The following is an 18,852-nucleotide window of genomic DNA, read 5'->3' on the forward strand; positions in this document are numbered from 1 at the left end:
AAAAAAATATATATAAATATAAAAATGTGAACATAGTAGCATAGTAGCACTGTAATATTGTAACGATGTAACAGTGCAAACATGTAACAGTGCAAACACGTAATAGTGCAAACATGTAATAGTGTAAACATGTAACATTGCAAACATGTAACATTGCAAACATGTAACATTGCAAACATGTACATACGTATGAACATAAATTGTAAATATATGAAAAGTAGGAAAATACGAAAAACAAAAAAAAAACAAAAAAAAGTATTCCCCTTCTTTATTAATAAAGTTTACGCTAGATTGTTTCGGTCAATCTCTTTTAAAAATTTTTTTTTTTTTTTTTTTAAATATTTCATGATCATAAGCTTCGTTCAATTATTGTAACTTTTGCAAATTTGCTACTACAAAAATGAAAAGAAAAAAAAATACATAAATAAAACAATCAAAAATTTTATATTGCTCTAATGTAACTGCATTATGCTTACTCTCATTGTGTCATACTTCTCATCCGGTAAGAACCCTTGAAGATATAAAACGAACAACGCATAAATTTGTGTAAGTACAAATATACATGCATATGAATATGCGTAAAGGTAACTGTATACAGATATGAATAAATTTGCGCATATGTATTTGTTCATGCGAATATAAAATCAACACATGTTTTGATACGTATGTACATATATATATATATATATATATATATATATATATATATACACCTTTTCCATTATATTGAGACACTATTCCCCTCCATTCATTTCCTTGCTACAGAAAAACATTAGCAAATATATACTACAAAAAGCATTAGAAGAAATACCTGAAGGGTGATAACACTGAACAGGAAAAACAAACTCAGTTCGATGTTGACCTTTTCCGTTGTATTGTTACAAATCGATTGTGTGCAAAAGTATACGAAAAATTAAAAAAAAAAAAAAAAGAAAAAAAGCTATTATCTTCAAAAATGAGGTATAAGTATATAGTACTAGTTTAGTAAGAACCATAGCTCACTGAAACGACCTTAATCATTCTGTCAGCAAATACTTGAAATAATATATTCTCTCGTTGGGGGGTGGAAAAAGAAAAAAGAAAATAAAGTGAATTGGTTGGAAGTGGAATATATATCAGTGTGAAGAGCAATATATATCAGCTTGAGGCGAAATATATATCAGCTTGAGGAGAAATATATATCTGCGTGAAGCGCAATATATATCAGCGTGAGGCAAAATATATATCTGCATGAAATGCAATATATATCAGCGTTAAGCCGCGTACATTGCAGTGCAGCCAATGAAGAGGTGTAACAAAAATGAGAAGGAATTTCCTCCCATTTCGAATTTACGTAAATTATTACCATTTGTACAGAACTTGCAGAAAGAATATTTCTAATATTGAAAAAAATGTGCATATAAAAGAAGATGGGGGGGAAAATAAATTGAAAGTAGATAATAATATTATAAATGGTGTTAAACACTGTACAAAGGAAAAAGATATAAGAGTAAATAAGATACATGCTGATTATGTTGAAATAGATGGGGATATAGTAACTCGGAAAGATGTATCACCTGCAGATGATTTAACATCTTGTAAAAAAATAAAATTTCGAAGTTTGAAAAATTTTAATTTATTAGCAGGGTGTTTAATAACATCTTTATTTTTTTATTTTACCCTTAAGAAGGTACCAGAAGGATATATATGTTTAATTGAAAATAAAACAGATGGGACAGTGCTACCATACATATATGACGACTTGATGACTTTTTTTTTTAATCCTCTAAAGTATAGAATAATTCTCATGCGAGTCATTCCAATACAAAAAAAATATATACATGTGTATGAAACGTTAGATAAAAAAAAAATTAAAGTAAAATTAGAAGTAAAAATGAAACCAAAAATTCCATTTGTTGTAGATATATATAGTTCTTTTGGGGCCAATTATAGTTCAGCATATGTAGAAAGAGAAATGAGCTTAGATATAGAAAATGTTATTAAAAATTATAATTTAGACACACTACTACAAACATGTGAAAAGTCATGTGATACACAAGCTACTACAGTAGATGATGTGGTTGATCAAATCATGGACAGGTTTTATGACTGCTCTGTCTTTCACAAAATAACACTTCTGGATGTTTCCATACTATTCGAGGAGGTTAAGTAATGATGAGAAGAAAGATATGTGTAGCAGTGTAGGATGCAATTTATATGTAAAGGGGGTACATCACAAAAATGAAGCAGTGAGGGCAAAAAAAAAATAAAAAAAATTGCAGCGTAATGTCATCCGATATCTGCCCCCATTATAGGAACGTTTGATTGAATTGTTTTTTTTTTTTTATTATACTTAATTTTAATATATTGTATTTAATTTTATTATTTTGTATTTAATTCTATTAATTGTATTTAATTTTATTATATTGTATGTAATTTTATTATTTTGTATTTAATTCTGTTGATTGTATTTAATTTTATTATATTGTATGTAATTTTATTATTTTGTATTTAATTCTATTAATTGTATTTAAGTTTATTATATTGTACTGTAATATATTTTTTTATTTTTATTTATTTTTTTTTTTTTTTCCTATTTATGTTCATATAGCTTTTTTTTTTTTTTTTGTTATTCATACGAAATAGAGCTAGCTATTTCGTGCATTATTTTATAACATCTTTTTATGTATATGCTTTAATTTGCTGCCAATATTGCTACACTATAGTTCATAATGTATTTTCAATTCTTCTATTTTCATTGTTGAAAGTATGGTGAGTACTTTATAAAAAGCAATTTTGGCATTTTAGAAAACGTCATGAAATCGCCTTTAATTAAGCTTCACATGTGCGCAAATAGGTATCTATATGTATATCTTTATTTGTACGGGTACATATACATATGTATTTATGTATGTATGTATGTATAGGCACACTCGATCGAGTGTATTTGAGATGCTTCGCATTAAAAAAAAAAGCTTCATAACGACATAGCAACATAACTACAAAATAAAAAAACATTTAAAAATGCCTTTTAAAATTCTTTAAAATGATTAAAAATAAAGCTAAAAACAAGTAAACAAATTTAAAAATGTGTATAGTCTATTTGGTTAGATAATATTAATTCAGAGAGGTGTCTATAATTATTTACATATATATATATATATAAAAAAAAAAAAAAAAAAAAAAAATTAAATTACGTGCAAATATTTTTACCTTTTTTTAACCCTACGGAGAAATTTCTTCCTTTTTAAGAATTTACCTGACCTGCTCATACTATTAACTGTCCATATGTTAGCCATTTTTAATAATGTTTAATTATTCACCTGACCTGTTCATATTAATATCATTAATCTTCTTTTTCAAAACGGAAACACATTTTTTAATGCATTTTTACAACACCCTTCTTATTAACAATTTTCAATCCTTGTTCTTCCTCATTTGTTTTAATACGAATTTGCACTGTTGTTCCTTCTTATTTCTAAGAGTAAAGGACCGCAAACTATTCCTTGTTGTTGCAATTTTTGATGAGTATTATCACAATATGGGAAATTATTTGATTTCCAACACCTGCACACTGATATTTTTCTGGATTTTTTTGATGGAGGATAAAATGTTTCAACATGTACTGCTTTAAAATTTCTTATGTTTAATATATCTCCCTTTTTTCTAATAATATCACAATTTTTTTCTTTCAGAAAAAAATTCCCCATCCTTATTTTCATCTACACATATGTATGTAATACAAAAACATGTATTTTTTTTTTTTTTTTTTTTTTTTTTCGTTTTTCACAATTTAAATATCGTATTGTTTTGTTTACATCAAATACCACTTCAGTTAGTCCTTTCTTATAAACCATTGACTGAGTTAGAACAAATTTGTTATGTTTAAATGAAAAAATTTACCCTTCATATTTTTTAAGCAGCAATTTTTAATAATCAAATCTGACTTTTTTTTTTTTTTTTGTATGTGTGCGTATGCAAGGGTTAATGAATAATTATTATTTCTTCATTCCTTCAATCTTGCGCTTCTTATTGCAGTAACTTCTTATGGACCTTTTTTATTCTGTTACTCCGTCTATTATTTTTTTTTTTAAAATAAAGCGGATAACAGTTGTCGTAAGTACAGTTTTCTATTTCCAGAAAAAAGGATGTATATTAAAGTGCAAATATGTATAAACATATACACACATACATACGTATGTATGTACATATGCGTTTACTTTCTTTTTGGATTTCAGAACAATTCAGTAAAGTATAATTTACGCTGACGTAAAATTCTTTGAAAGCAAAAAATTTTTTCCACTAATATTATAATAATAATAATAAATAGCCTTAATTCTAGTTGAAACTTTAGGCTAATTTTATTTTTTTCTTTTTTCAAAAAATGCAAAAAAACGATACAAAGAAGAATTATATTACAATTTTATAAATTATCCTTTTCCTAAAGCACAACTCATTTTTGTAAAAATGACTTATATTAGTAAACGATATACAAAATCGAAAATTTTAAAGCTTTAAAACTGGGTATTATGGTGATACAGTCTAATAGATTCAAGTATACTTCAATTATGTTTTAATTTATGTAAAAAAAAAAAAAAAAAAAAAAAAAAAAAAAAAGGCGTAAGAAAAATATAAAATGGACAATGTACGTACATTAAATCCTTAGATGGAAAATTATTACCAATGCTAAAGTGACGCGTTAACAGGAAAAAGTAAAACTTAACGTAAAAATATATATATTACATAAAAACAAATATGTATGTATATAATGTATATGTATGTATATGTATGTATATGTATGTATATGTGTGTATATAATGTATATAATGTTTATGTATGTATGTATGAATGTATGTATATGTATGCATATGTATGTTTATACGTAAATATACCCAACACACATACGTTATAGTGCCATTTCAAGTAAAAAAATTTATCGTTTTTGAAATAAAAAAAAATTTCGCAAATTGTGAATTTTCATATCTCGTTAAAAAAAATACTGGGAGAAAAAAAAAAAAGAATTTTCTTAAAAAAGAAATTAAAATTTTTTGTCAATTATATGTTACATGTAAATATTATCCATATGCATTGTTACATTATATATATATATCATATGTTTTGTATTATTATCACTTCATTATACCTATGCATTTAAAACGCGGGTATTAATATTACATACATATTTATACATATATATAATACATATATAAGTACTTACAAAGCGATACGCATTTGTAAAAATGCGAACATCTTTTTAACAAAATTAAAAATAAAATTGATGTGGATTTCTAATTTTATCATTGACATGGTTTTATATTACATTTTAGTAACAATGACAAATTAAATTTGCATCTTCTTTTACCTTTCTTTTTCCTTTTTCGTTTGCTTTTTCCTTTTCTTTTGCTTTTTCCTTTTCCTTTTCTTTTGCTTTTTCCTTTTCCTTTTCTTTTGCTTTTTCCTTTTCCTTTTCTTTTGCTTTTTCCTTTTCTTTTTCCTTTTTTTATTTTTTTTTATTTTTATAACCATTCCACCATCCAATGGAAATATTGAAAAATTATAAATCACTGTGACAAAATAAAGCTTTTATTTTTGTTTTTATATAGATTTTCATTTTATTTTTATTTTTTAAGTGATTGAATAAATGTTGTAAAAAAAAAAAAAAAAATATAATAATAAAATAAAAACATAAGTTACAGATTAAGATAACATAAAGTATTGACTACAAAAGAAATAAAAATGTTTATCATAAATTGGTTAGTTAAAAAAAAAGAAAAAACCATATACACACAAAGGCAAAATATTATATATATATATGAAGTCTCTTGGTCATTCAAATTGTTTTTTTTTTTTTTTTTGTTTTTTTATTTTTGGTTCATTAATTATTAACATTTTTGTTGTACGTTTTTTTTTTTTTTTTTTTTTTCCACGTTTTGGTTTTCTTTGTATATATCATAAATACCTAACACTTAAAAACTTTTTAGGTTTAGAGATATTTTAGCACATTTAGGATTATCACAAAAGAGTGCAAGAATTTTATTTTTAGGTAACATTACTATGTGTTTATGTGTATGTCTATATATGTATATGTGTATATATGTATATGTGTATATATGTATATGTGTATATATGTATATGTGTATATATGTATATTTGTATATATGTATATGTGTATATATGTATATTTGTATATATGTACATACGTATTTATGTATATATACATGTGTATAATTCGAATTTTAAACGAGTTGTAAAAAGGGCTTTACAAATGATTTATTACACAATACGTAACTTATGTGTCTTAATGGGTTCGTAAATAATGCATAAACTTATTTACGTATGTATGCACATACGTGTGTATATAAGCATACGTACACATAGATACATATGCGTACTGCATATATATATATATATATATATATAATACATGCCTTGTTTTTCTCTGTATATGTGTGTACATTTGTAAATACGTATTTTACGATGATAGGCCTAGATAATGCCGGTAAGACAACGTTACTGCACATGTTAAAGGATGATAGAGTCGCTCAACACGTTCCGACTCTACATCCACATTCTGAAGAATTAGTTGTTGGTAAAATAAGATTTAAAACATTTGATTTGGGTGGACATGAAACGGCAAGGAGAATATGGAGAGATTATTTTGCAGCAGTGGATGCTGTTGTATTTATGATTGATACAACTGATAGATCAAGATTTAGTGAAGCTAGAGAAGAATTAAAACATTTATTAGAAACAGAAGAGTTAAGTAATGTACCATTTGTTGTTTTAGGGAATAAAATTGATAAACCTGATGCAGCAAGTGAAGATGAATTAAGGCAACACTTAAATTTATTTTCGAATGTAACTGTTAATAATATGAAAGGAAATTCAGGAGTAAGACCCGTAGAGTTATTTATGTGCAGTGTTATAAGAAGGATGGGCTATGCTGCTGCCTTTAAATGGATATCGCAGTTTCTAACGTAATGTATGTATACCTCCATTTTGAAAATCGCGTATTTATGAGCGCATACATAATAGATACGTATAAACACATATATATATATATGTATACCTGTGCACATATGTTCTTACGTTTATGCATGTGATACATGCGTTTTATTGTATACATACGTATATGTATTTATGTGTATATATATTCATATGTGTGTCTATATGCACAGTTATGTACAGATAATTGCATGTATAACCGATATGTTTTATGTGTACGAAAGGAAAAAGGGTAAAATATATTGTGAAAAAAAAAAAATTAACTTCATTCTTTTTTTTTTTTTTTTTTTTTTTAAAAAAGGAATTTTTGTCTAATTTATTTAAATACTGAGAATATATCTACAATTTTTGGTTTTAAATATATATATATATATATATATATATATATACTAATATACGAACGTATACATTTATATATATATATATATATACTAATATACGAACATATACATATATATATATATACTTATATATGCACATATACATATATTTATATGTTGTATGTTATAAAAAAACACAGAAACAAGAATATTTATTTTGAAATGTATTGATTTTAAACTTTAATTTTCAACAAATAAGTTTTTAAGTGTAAAATTGTAAAAAAATAGGAAGTCAAAATAATGTGGGTGCATACGCATATGTATATATTTTATATCCTTCGCGAAGATGTATTTGATTAGGTCCTCAAAAAAAATTACTAATAAGATTAATGTATTTTCAAGCATTTTCGCGATCCGTCCTCTTAATTATTTAAAGCATTAACAAAAAATAAAAAAAATACATGTACATTCATATATATATTCACTTATGTATGTATGAATGTACATGTTTATGAACGCACAAATGGCTAGCTAACTGGTTTAGAGTTTTTTTTTGCTTGTGTGTGCAGGCAGAAGGCCGTGGGACAACATTCCCAAAAATGTGGCACAATCCAACATGAGTGAGAATTATGCACACATATATATATGCATACATACATATAATGTATTTTGTTTGGTATTATGTGCACATATGGATATACACATATATGAAATATAACGTGGGAAAATGCAGCAAAAATATATTACTGCAAAAGTTTTAGTCCATTTTGATTACTTCCTCGTGGATCCTCTTTTTGCTCTCATAAATATTTTTTTATGTTCAATCGAGCTTAACCATAAAAAATAACTTTTTCCCGGTTTTTCAGATTTTCCACAATTTCCTGTACACGCAAGAAAAAAAAAAAAAAATATATATATATATATAGTAACGTGAACTAAAACGCCTGAACAAGACATAAATTATGTCAACGCAGGCGCAAATATATTTAGTTGTAATTTAAGTACACATACACGTGTATATGTACGCACGAATATATATATATGTATGTATATTCATGTACATATGTGAGTGCACGTGGACGGAATGAAGCCCCGTTGTTTATTAGAACATTTTCCCTCCTTTTTTCACAAGAACAAGATATGAATAAAAGTTTTACCATATAGTCTTCCTTGGAATGATAACTCTTTTCATTATTTGGCCATAACTCATACATTTTATTCAATAAGGAATAATCCACCTTGTACCCACCCCTATATCCACTTATATTTGAAGTATTAAATAAATTTTTTTCTGTTTCCTTTGTATGCTTATTCAGAGTACTTTCTTCTATTTTAACACCTCTTATGTTAAAGTACTCATTGTATATATATTTGTGCATGTCAAAATTTTTTAAACTATGAAAATTAATGGAATTGTAAATATCAAATAGTTTTTTGTTGTAAAAACCAACTGAATAATTTTTAAAGCACGTAATAGGAGTACATTGAAAATCGTCTTCCTTAATTTTTATTTTATTTTTCATATATTTCGGTACTGGAATATAATATTCATTTTGTAGAATATGTTGAAAAATATGATAAGTAATATCCTTGCTTAGGAACAGCAACTTTCTTTTTTTAAATTTGGTTAGCAGTTCATCGTAATTAAATGGTCTGTCACTATGATAGGTGTCTTTATCAAAGTTTCTACTCCTACTTTCTCTGTACACACTATTATTGTAAGTTCTTCTCAATCTTACAAATAAATCTTCTCCTAAATGATTGTTCAAGTTATTGTTAACATGTAGTGGATTATTAACAAATGTAACATCATTTTTTTTGTATGCGCTACTCATTTTTTCTTTATTTTTCCCGTTCTTTTCGTTGTCCTTTCCCCGTTCAGGTACTTTTTCAAACACAGCGTGCGATTCTCTTTCCATGTGTTCTGCTTCTACCATTTGTTCTGCCTCTACCGTGTGCACCATTTTTTTCTTTTTTTTTTGCTTTTCTTTTTTCTTTTTATACATAAATAGAATATGTTCATCATAAATGTGCAACTTGTTCATCTCCCTCTTCAACAAATCGTTGTTATTAAAAAATAGTACAGTGTCTAGGAGAAATTCATACGAATTTATGTACGTATTATACTGACTTTTATTATTATAATCCTTCTTGTAAAGACAAAAACAAATAGGTGTTTCGTAAAAAAAAAAATTTTTTACAGATACGCACTTATCTAGTTCTTTACAAACATGAATGAAAAAACGTTTCACTAATTTTTTATCAGATTTTGTTTTTCCATTTCCAAATTTTATTTTTTGCATACTACTTAAAATGTAATATATTCCCTTTTCATTATATACATCCATTAGCTCTTTCAAATTATATGCATCTCTTAACGTTGACAAGGTAAACTTTTGCTCTGTTTTTCCTTTATCATATAACTGATCTTCTATCTCTATATCCTTCACTAATTCTTCAATTTTTGAGTATTTCACCACCCTATCATTTCTAAATACATTGTCATCATTCTGATGATAACTGTTACATAATTCCCCTGATTGTTCTTCTACATTACCGTCTTGTGTAATAAAATTATTGAAGGCACTATTATTGCTCCTAACACTGTCCTGCTCATTCAGTTCGGAAGAGAAATTCATCTGTGTATTTTGGTTCTGATCATATGCTCCATTAATGTTACTGTAACTGTCTTTGAGCTCGTCTAATGGGAAAACTTTGCTGTTAAAGGAATTACCATAATTATGTTGGATTTTTCTGGAAGGTTTGTCCCCCCCAATGGACAGCTTCCCTCCCCAGTCATTGGTTGTATTTAGTTTGCAATCATGTTTATCTTTCAATTTGTCCAGGAGGAATTTATAAAAATTAAAAGACTGATTATAAAATATTTTACTGTGATCGTATGCTTGAGTTTTTGCTAAAATTCTAAATGACTGGAAATTGGGTGAATAATTTGCAAAAGGGTAACTATCCTGTATATATTTGTGTACCATGTTATCTGTTATATCATAAGCTGAATATTTTAAATCAGCTAAGGTTTGAACATAAAAGAAATTATGATAATGAAAAGAACAAAAAGCATATTTTATTTCCTTAAACATGTTTCTTTTTAAATAATTCAAATTTATAAAACTGCATTTATTTTTAAATTGTGTCTGTATTACTTCCTTTTTATATTCATCTTTAATGTTATGTTTGGAAAATAATTCAAGCGTATTATTTTTTGAGTAAAGCGTTACACTCTCACGGCAGAGGGATGAAGATGCGCCCTTTCTGTTCTTACCAAGTGCTTTAATTTTTCCGTTCCTTTTGTCCGTCCTTTTGCTTTTTGTTGCTTTCCCTTTTTCGTATCTGTTCAAGCTCCCTTTCCCACTTCTTCCTCCTTCTCTACCTTTGCTGCACCCGTTTTTCATTCCTCCTATGCATTGGAAATCCAAACAGAATGGCCCTATTCTCTCACGTTTATCGACTCCTCTTCCACAATGACTGTAGTCCTTTTCCGAGTTAACCTTTGTCTGTTCACATACGTCCATTCCTTTATTAGCAAGAGGTTTATGATTATACTGCGGCGAACTATAAATAGTTATACCGCTGTTCAAATTATGTCTATTTAGTCTCTCCCCTTCACTTGCATTTTTCCCCTCATTATTAACTAATGTATTTCCCTCCTGAATAGTGCTGATATGTTCAGAAGGGGTTCTCATTATTATAGCGTCCTTATTTCCCATGTGTACATCAAAGTCGATTATATGTTGTTTGAAAATAGACATGTCACCATTTGATGATGAGTATATATTTTTATCACCCATTTTTTCCTGACTGTTCAGGCAATTGGAAAAAATGGTTGAAGTAGCATTACGTGGTGAATCTAAAAAATCGAGATCAATTTCGTCTTTTCCTTGGTTATTATTTAAAGGGGATATTGCAGGAGATGAAAAATACACTCGTCTACTATTATTATCACAATAATTTTGAAAGGAATTTATTATTTTATTTTTTTTCTTTTTTTCATTTTCATCTTCTGCGTTTCTATAGGGTAGGGGGAAATTATTGCTGTTCATTTTTGAAGGATATGAAGGCAATATAGATAATAAGCATTTTTTAATTTTAAAAAAAATTTCCCGATTCCAACTTAATTTATTACTATTATTATATGTGCTTATTATTTTTATATTATTACTATTTCTTTGTAACACAAGAATTTTATCTCTACATATTAATTTGAAAACTTCAGAGAGGAATTCATGTGTCACATTAACGTATTCAGAGTCAACTTCTTTCAATATATCATAATTATTTTTATTTAAATTCAAAAATTCCTGTCTTCTCGCAGCATCTACGGGGATATCTGTGTTGTTCTTGTGGGCCCACAGTTGGCTTGCACAATTGCTCCTTCCCTCGCCCCCACGTGCAGCGTACGCGTATAAGTCTACTTCTTGTCCTTCTACTTGTCCTGCTACTTGTCCTGCTACTTGTCCTGCTACTTGACCTGCTAATTGACCTGTTTCGTGTCTTAATTCATGTCCTGTTTCATGTCCTGCTTCTTGTCTTGCTTCGTATCCTGCTTTTTGTCTTGCTTCGTATCCTGCTTCTTGTCTTGCTTCATATCCTGCTTCTACTCCTTCCCATTCGCTATCTCCACCGTTAGATACAAACCCTGGGAAGGGGTTCCTATCGGAAATGTATGACGCTTTGTCGAAATTATCACTGTCGTATGGATTCATGCCGTGCGTATTCCTGACGAACGTATTATTTCCGTACACATTTTTGTCGTGTTCTCCCTTTTCTCTTTCTTTTTTTCCACTCTCCCCCCTTCCACTTGACTTGCCTCTCAAAATGGAGGAGTACTCCTTCAGGCGCTCTTCCCCTCCTCTTTCATTTGAATGCATGCTTTTTTCATAATTCGAAGAATTATCAGGAACAACGTTTTCCCATTTGGGGGGAACCAATGTCGTGCCATCTTTTTGAAATTTTTTATTCTCAACCAGGTCCGAAAAGTGCTTAAATAACTTCATAGTATTGTCGTTCTTGTATGTGTTGGCAATATATCGTTTATTAATTGGTATCCAGTCATCCATTTGTTTATGTGTTAATTTTTTTATACATAAATTAACAGGGGTACAAAAGATCTGACCTGACGAATTAATGTGAAAAATAAATTGTATGCAATCTAGTTTAATACCCTCTATTTCTTGTCTTCGATTTCGATTAACTATAGTTTTGTTATGATCACCCCCTTTTCGTTTTATAACATAGGTAAACGTTTTAGTTCTCTTTTCATCAAAGTAATAGTGTGTCTCACTTGATGTTTTCTGTGCTTCGTATGTTATGTCTTTTCCTTTTTTGGAGCAATAAAATACGGGAAGGACAAATTCTATACATTTCATTCCATACAAACCGAAAAATATATTGTACATATTCGTATTTATTGTATTATATTTCTTATCATCATATGGTAGTTTTATGCAATCTATTTTATTTTTCTGTAATGAAGAAAACTTTGAAGCGTCCACTATGAACGATTCATCCACGTGCAGCTTCACATGCCGATAGCTAAAGATGTGGTTATAGGATATGTCATGCCGCGCCTTCATTTCGTTCGCCAAAAGTTGTTCTTCTCGCTCGTGAATCTGAGGTTGTTGCTCATGCACTCCCTCCTCCTTCCCTTGGTTCTCGCTGCCTTCCCCTTGTGCCAAGATGGAAGGACAGTTTTCCTCGTTTCTTTTTTCTATGCCAAGGAATGGACCGTTCGAGGTGAGAAGATTCCCATTTTGTTTATAAGATAATGAATGTTTTTGTTCAGAAACATCAATTCCAGTTGTACTGTTCATGTCAAATGCCGCAGGGGCATCTGCCCCATCTGAAGGTCTTCCCTTGATAACGTAGTTGTACATATACGTAGGAGAATTGTTCATATAAGTGTGTATTCCTAGGTCCTTATAGCTAGTGAAATCATCGGAAATGAGTATTTTTCTTACGTATACAAGATGTTCATGATAAGAGAATGTTACTATGTTGTAGTATGTTTTTTTTTGAAAATGCGTAGAGCTATTTGGAGTAATTCTTATCCATTCAATATATCTAAAATAGGAATAATAAAATTCAGATACATTAAGAGGAAAAACAAATAAGGGTTCATATTGATTCCGTAGATCCCATATCTCTAAAACATTAAAAGAAGCATTAACACAAGCAATTATGTAAGGAACATCTGGATTAGATTCTATTGCTGTATATCCTCTATTAAAATGAACTCTATTCTTATTTTCATAATATAAATTTATCTGCCTAGTATTATTATAATAATTATTATTACTATTACTATTACTATTACTATTATTATTATTATTATTATTATTATTATTATTATTATTACTATTACTATTATTATTATTACTATTACTATTATTATTATTACTATTACTATTACTATTATTACTATTACTATTATTATTATTATTACTACTACTATTATTATTATTATTATTATCAGATATACTTGATAAAAAGTGAGTATCTGTATGTAGTTGAACACTTTTCGTTGTTATTTTTTTTACCCCAGAATTGTTAGTATTAAATTTTGTTAAATTATTAACTCTTTTATCTAGAAAATACAAATTACTGGCACCGAGTATAATATTATTCTCATCTTGTGAGTGAGTCAAACAAACTGCTGTGTCATTGTTTATAAAAAATTTGCCTTTTTTATTTAAATCAGTAATATCGATTAAATTATTTCTAATATCGTATGTATATAAACTGTTATAGCTACCTAAAAAGATACATTTCCCAAATATGTGGGGACTTGGACTCATCTGATATATCCTATCAAACAAAAGAATGTCTTTCATGATACTAATCTTGTATCCCATAAGATGGAAGCAGTCACCTTCCCCCTCGTCGTCCTCCTCATTTAAGTTGTTGCTCATTATAGGGTACATACCATGATATGCATTTTGTTTTCCTCCCCCTCCGTTCCATTGGTTCTTTGCTTTATTTCCTTTTTTTCCATAAACATCTGAATACACATGAGACACAACATCAGACACAACGTCCTCTTGTATATATTGCACATGGCATATAAACAGACCTATGTCATTTCTGGAATAAATAATAGATTCATTAATATTATTAGTATCAATTTTTACTTCCTTTATTTTTAAATACTTATTCATTAAAACAGATCCATAGTGCTGTGATTCTGTAAAATTTCTGTTCACTTTGTATAGAAGTAAATTGTTTTCTAATTTATAAATACTTTTATAAAAATGCTTTTTATTATACTCTTCAGCTAATTTGATTCTTTCTGAGTAGTTACAAAAACATGGAAGATAATTCTTTTGATAGATGTCATCATAACATACACACATATTCTGTGGTATTATGTGTATTTCTTTGTTAAAGTTAAATTTTGCATTAACAGGTAAGAACTCACTCTCGCTCATCTTACCCATCACATAACTCTGTTCAGGGTTCACATCCTGCCACTCGGTAAAAATATGTCCTCCTTTGCCTTTGCCTTTGCCACTACTGTTTTCTGAACCACTACCAGTAACAGTACTACTTGCACGATGGCACTCCCTACCATACAGATAGTCCTCGTCATACGCGCAATCGTCTATTTGAACCCCAATGATTTTTATTTCGTTGTTGTAATAACCTGAGGGTAATACTAAAACAGGGGATTTCAAACCCAAGTTCAAGTCATACGTGTAATTCTTATTCAAACAAACCCTCTGGTTAATGTAAAACGTACCCAGTGTGTTAACTACATCAGATGCCGCATTGATTCTTATTTGATCATCTCGTGTTACCTTTTCGTAAGTAATAGAGTTACGAAGGAAATTGATGCAGCTTTGGTGTGCCTTTTCTCTGTCGTCTGGCTCAAGAGTTGCGTGTACTCCTCCACTTGGCTCAAGAGTTGCGTGTACTCCTCCACTTGGCTCAAGAGTTGCGTGTACTCCTCCACTTGGCTCAAGAGTTGCATGTACTCCTCCACTTGGCTCAAGCGTCGTGCGTACTCTTCCACTTGGATCAAGCATTACGTGTACTTTATCACTTGACTCAAGCTCTACCTTTTCTACATCAGTACATCTTCCATTCACAGTGCACACGTTCTTACCATCATCATTACATCCACTATTAAAAGAATTTTCATTTTCATCAGTGACCTTAAAAAAATAAGACTCAGTCTTTTTATTCACATCCCCATTGTCTCTATCATAATGGCACTGTTTTGCGTTCTTAAGATTTTCACCTATTACGTCCGCTACATTTTCACTCTCATCAAACTGATAAGTCCACCCAGAGAACTCTGCATGATCGTTACCGCTGCTATTTTTGTCACCTTCAACGCCATCCACGTCAGCTTCGTCTACTTCGTTCAGTTCGTTCAGTTCGTTTAGTTTGTTCAGTTCGTTTAGTTCGTTCAGTTCGTTCAGTTCGTTCAGTTCGTTTAGTTCGTTCAGTTCGTTCAGTTCGTTCAGTTCGTTCAGTTCGTTCAGTTCGTTCAGTTCGTTTAGTTCGTTTAGTTCGTTTAATTCGTCTTCATCTGCATCTTTATCCCGATCTGCATCCGCGTCTTCATCCCTATCTTCACCCGCACGTTTATCCTCGTCTTCATCATCTATCGCCCCTCCATTTCTTATATCCCCTCTCCTTGCTATGTCATACAGCCTATCATTTGTGTGAAAACTTTTAATTTCATTCAAAATATTGCAGTTCAGTGGATCGTATATCATATGAGGGTTGTGTACATGTTTGCACTTAAAGTCGTACAGGGTACTTGTATCCCCTTCTTTGTCTCGTTTTCTAGTATCAAGTGTATTCAATGATACATCAATTTGGTTGGGCACGTTATAAATTCTCAGCCTCTGAAGGGGGTAGATATGTAAATTGAGTTTTTCCTCCATGCGGTGTGGGACTTGAGTATATACATAGATATATACATATGTATATATATATATATATATGTATAACGTGTTTACATATATGCACTTGTGCACATATTTCCATACCCATTATACACTTTTACGTAAGGTCTCTGCGAAATATTTTAGATGTTGTCTCGTGGGCTTATACATACTACTTAGTATGATATAGCAAAAAAAAAAAAAAAAAAATTATAATAATGATGATAATAATGAAAATGATAAATTGCCTTTATGTATATAAAATGACAAGGATATTTTAAATACTTCCTTATGCCAGTACTAAAAGGCGAAACCATGTATTTGCCTTTACGTAGCTAATAACCTGTCGTATTAAAATCGTTAGCCTTCTTACTTCACTTCACTCATCTTTGGATTCTTTCTTTTTTTTTTTTTTTAGCTTGTTCTTTCATTAAAGTATTAAATGGGCAAAAATTTTTGAACGCACCAACTGAAACAAATTCTTTTATCGCGTTAAATTGTCCCCTTACATATATATATATATATATATATATATATATATATATTATATATACGATATTGTGATAGCTTCTTTCTTATAAAATTACCATTAAATCGTGAGTAGTACAAACGCGTTTATCTGCCTTAATTTCTTGCATTGCTCTGTTACCCACAAACATTGGCCATAATTGTAATATTAAAAAAAAAAAAATAAAAATACAAAAAAGGAATGCAAAAAGGAATGAAAAAAGGAATAGATGGAAAAAATAAAATGCGCGAAAGTTTAAAGCGCTTGTAGCAATAAAGAATAATGAGAAAGTTGAATAACTGCTTTTCAAAATTTTACGATTTAAACCTTTTTTGGCATCTTTCCACCATAAAGCTCGTACTAATATATATATATAAACACATAACTACTTTAAAAGTTTCTCAGCATTTTTTAACATTTTTTAACGTTTCCACCATTTTTTAACGTTTCCACCATTTTTTAACGTTTCCACCATTTTTTAACATTTTTGATCATTTTACGTGCGAAGCGCCTTTATTTTTATGCCCCTTAGATTGAGACTACACGAAGAATATACAGCTGACATATCATGTAGCTCGTTTTGTGTTTTGAAGGACGCCCTTGAATGAATTCTTTTCATGGGCAATCCATAAAAAGAATGCGATAAAATAAAGCCACTGACAAAGTAGAAAAGATAAATAAAAAAGGTTATAATACGGAGTGGTATAGTGAAGGATTGCAATGATGAAGGAATATTACTATTACAAATAAGAAGAAAAAGAAAGAGGACGTTTGTATTCACATAAATAAACAAAAGAGGGTCATAAAAATACCTTGTCAGCAATATATATGAACGACCAGATGAACAAAAAGTGTCTATATAAGTGAACGAGAAGCAGCTTTTCTTTTTTGATGTATGTTCCCGTAAATATACCAAAAAATGAAATGAAAAAAAAATGAAAAAACATTGTTGTTATTTATCGCTTTGAAAATATAATCCAGCACTCTTTATCGTTTGTATAACTTTTTTTCCGCAATTTTTTTCATTACTGCCGAGTTGGTACCTTTTAATGAACAATCATTATGCATACACCCTTTTTTCAATTTTATCTCACTCCATTTTCACAAACATAGGAACAACAAATTAACTCCATGCATGTTATACACAAAGCTACGTTTTTCGACCGCCTCCCCCATATGTTCGTACGTATATATATATATATATGTATATATATATGTATATATATATATATATGTATGTACTGTATGCGGGAATATGTAATAATTTTGCCCATTTTAAAAATAAAATATCATAGAAAAACTAATTATTCAAAATAGTTAAATATTGCACCCACGTTGTAATGTGCTTGCTTTAAAAAAAAAAAAAAAAAAAAAAAGGGATAAGGAAGTGCTCGTCTTTATATTGTTCTCTTTAATGCTAATTTGATGTGCTACAAAAATAGGCAATCGTTTGTGCCTATATATATTGAAATATTTGTTCACTTTACTTAAGTCATGTTCTAAAGAGCTAATTTAGTTGGCGCATAAATAAAATAAAGTAAAATGAAATATAACACAAAATGAAGCAAATAAAATAGACCTCCGCTGTTAGGGTGAAATTTTAAAATCTTCCCTATTATTTATTCGTTCGTTTGTTAGTTCACTCATCCGTTCAGTCGTTTCTTTATTTAGCTAATTATTTATTCTTTCATTCATTTTTTTATTTACTTTTTTTTTTTTTTTTTTTCTATTCGACTACACTGAAAATTTTATTCTGAACAGGTCAGGAAAAAAAAAAAAAAAAAAAAAAAAAATGTAGACATGTAAAATATGAAGAAAGGGCGTATTCAGCTTTGATACCATAATTTGCAGGTCGCGTTTAACTGTATTTTGGTACTTGTTTTTTTCTAAAAAGATAGGAAAATATTCGCACAGAAGCACATATTTAAAAAGTAGAAAAAACTATTCTTACATATATATACATATTTACAAGTGTGTGCGCATTTTACACAAGCTTTTACTTGCACCCTCCTTTATAGGAACTTTCACGAAATTTTGCACATAAAGAGTGGGAATTTATTTTGTAAGAAGACAATACACACATACATGTATATAATTAGTAAGTCATAACTCCCTTATGTAATTTTTTTTC

The 18,852-nt window shown here is 29.1% G+C and overlaps 4 protein-coding genes across 4 annotated transcripts; 2 read left to right on the forward strand and 2 right to left on the reverse strand.

Moving 5' to 3' along the window:
- Window positions 1-1,300: 1,300 nt before the first annotated feature.
- On the forward strand, window positions 1,301-2,152 carry MKS88_001474 (prohibitin-like protein PHBL; the record flags this gene model as incomplete). The annotated part of the gene is made up of 1 exon (XM_067214401.1): window positions 1,301-2,152. One exon carries the CDS (start codon window positions 1,301-1,303, stop codon window positions 2,150-2,152), a length of 852 nt encoding a protein of 283 aa, XP_067074840.1.
- Window positions 2,153-3,422: 1,270 nt separating this feature from the next.
- MKS88_001475 (CDGSH iron-sulfur domain-containing protein) lies at window positions 3,423-3,689 on the reverse strand (the record flags this gene model as incomplete). Its single annotated transcript, XM_067214402.1, has 1 exon — window positions 3,423-3,689. One exon carries the CDS (start codon window positions 3,687-3,689, stop codon window positions 3,423-3,425), a length of 267 nt encoding a protein of 88 aa, XP_067074841.1.
- Window positions 3,690-5,715: 2,026 nt separating this feature from the next.
- MKS88_001476 (uncharacterized protein) lies at window positions 5,716-6,960 on the forward strand (the record flags this gene model as incomplete). The annotated part of the gene is made up of 3 exons (XM_067214403.1): window positions 5,716-5,732; window positions 5,961-6,022; window positions 6,464-6,960. 3 exons carry the CDS (start codon window positions 5,716-5,718, stop codon window positions 6,958-6,960), a joined length of 576 nt encoding a protein of 191 aa, XP_067074842.1.
- Window positions 6,961-8,075: 1,115 nt separating this feature from the next.
- On the reverse strand, window positions 8,076-16,213 carry MKS88_001477 (uncharacterized protein; the record flags this gene model as incomplete). The annotated part of the gene is made up of 2 exons (XM_067214404.1): window positions 8,076-8,185; window positions 8,380-16,213. The coding sequence occupies 2 exons, from the start codon at window positions 16,211-16,213 to the stop codon at window positions 8,076-8,078; spliced, it is 7,944 nt and encodes a 2,647-aa protein (XP_067074843.1).
- Between the last annotated feature and the right edge of the window lie 2,639 nt (window positions 16,214-18,852).

The sequence above is a fragment of the Plasmodium brasilianum genome, chromosome 5 (genome assembly GCF_023973825.1).
Source record: "Plasmodium brasilianum strain Bolivian I chromosome 5, whole genome shotgun sequence".
In the NCBI taxonomy this organism is placed as follows: domain Eukaryota; phylum Apicomplexa; class Aconoidasida; order Haemosporida; family Plasmodiidae; genus Plasmodium; species Plasmodium brasilianum.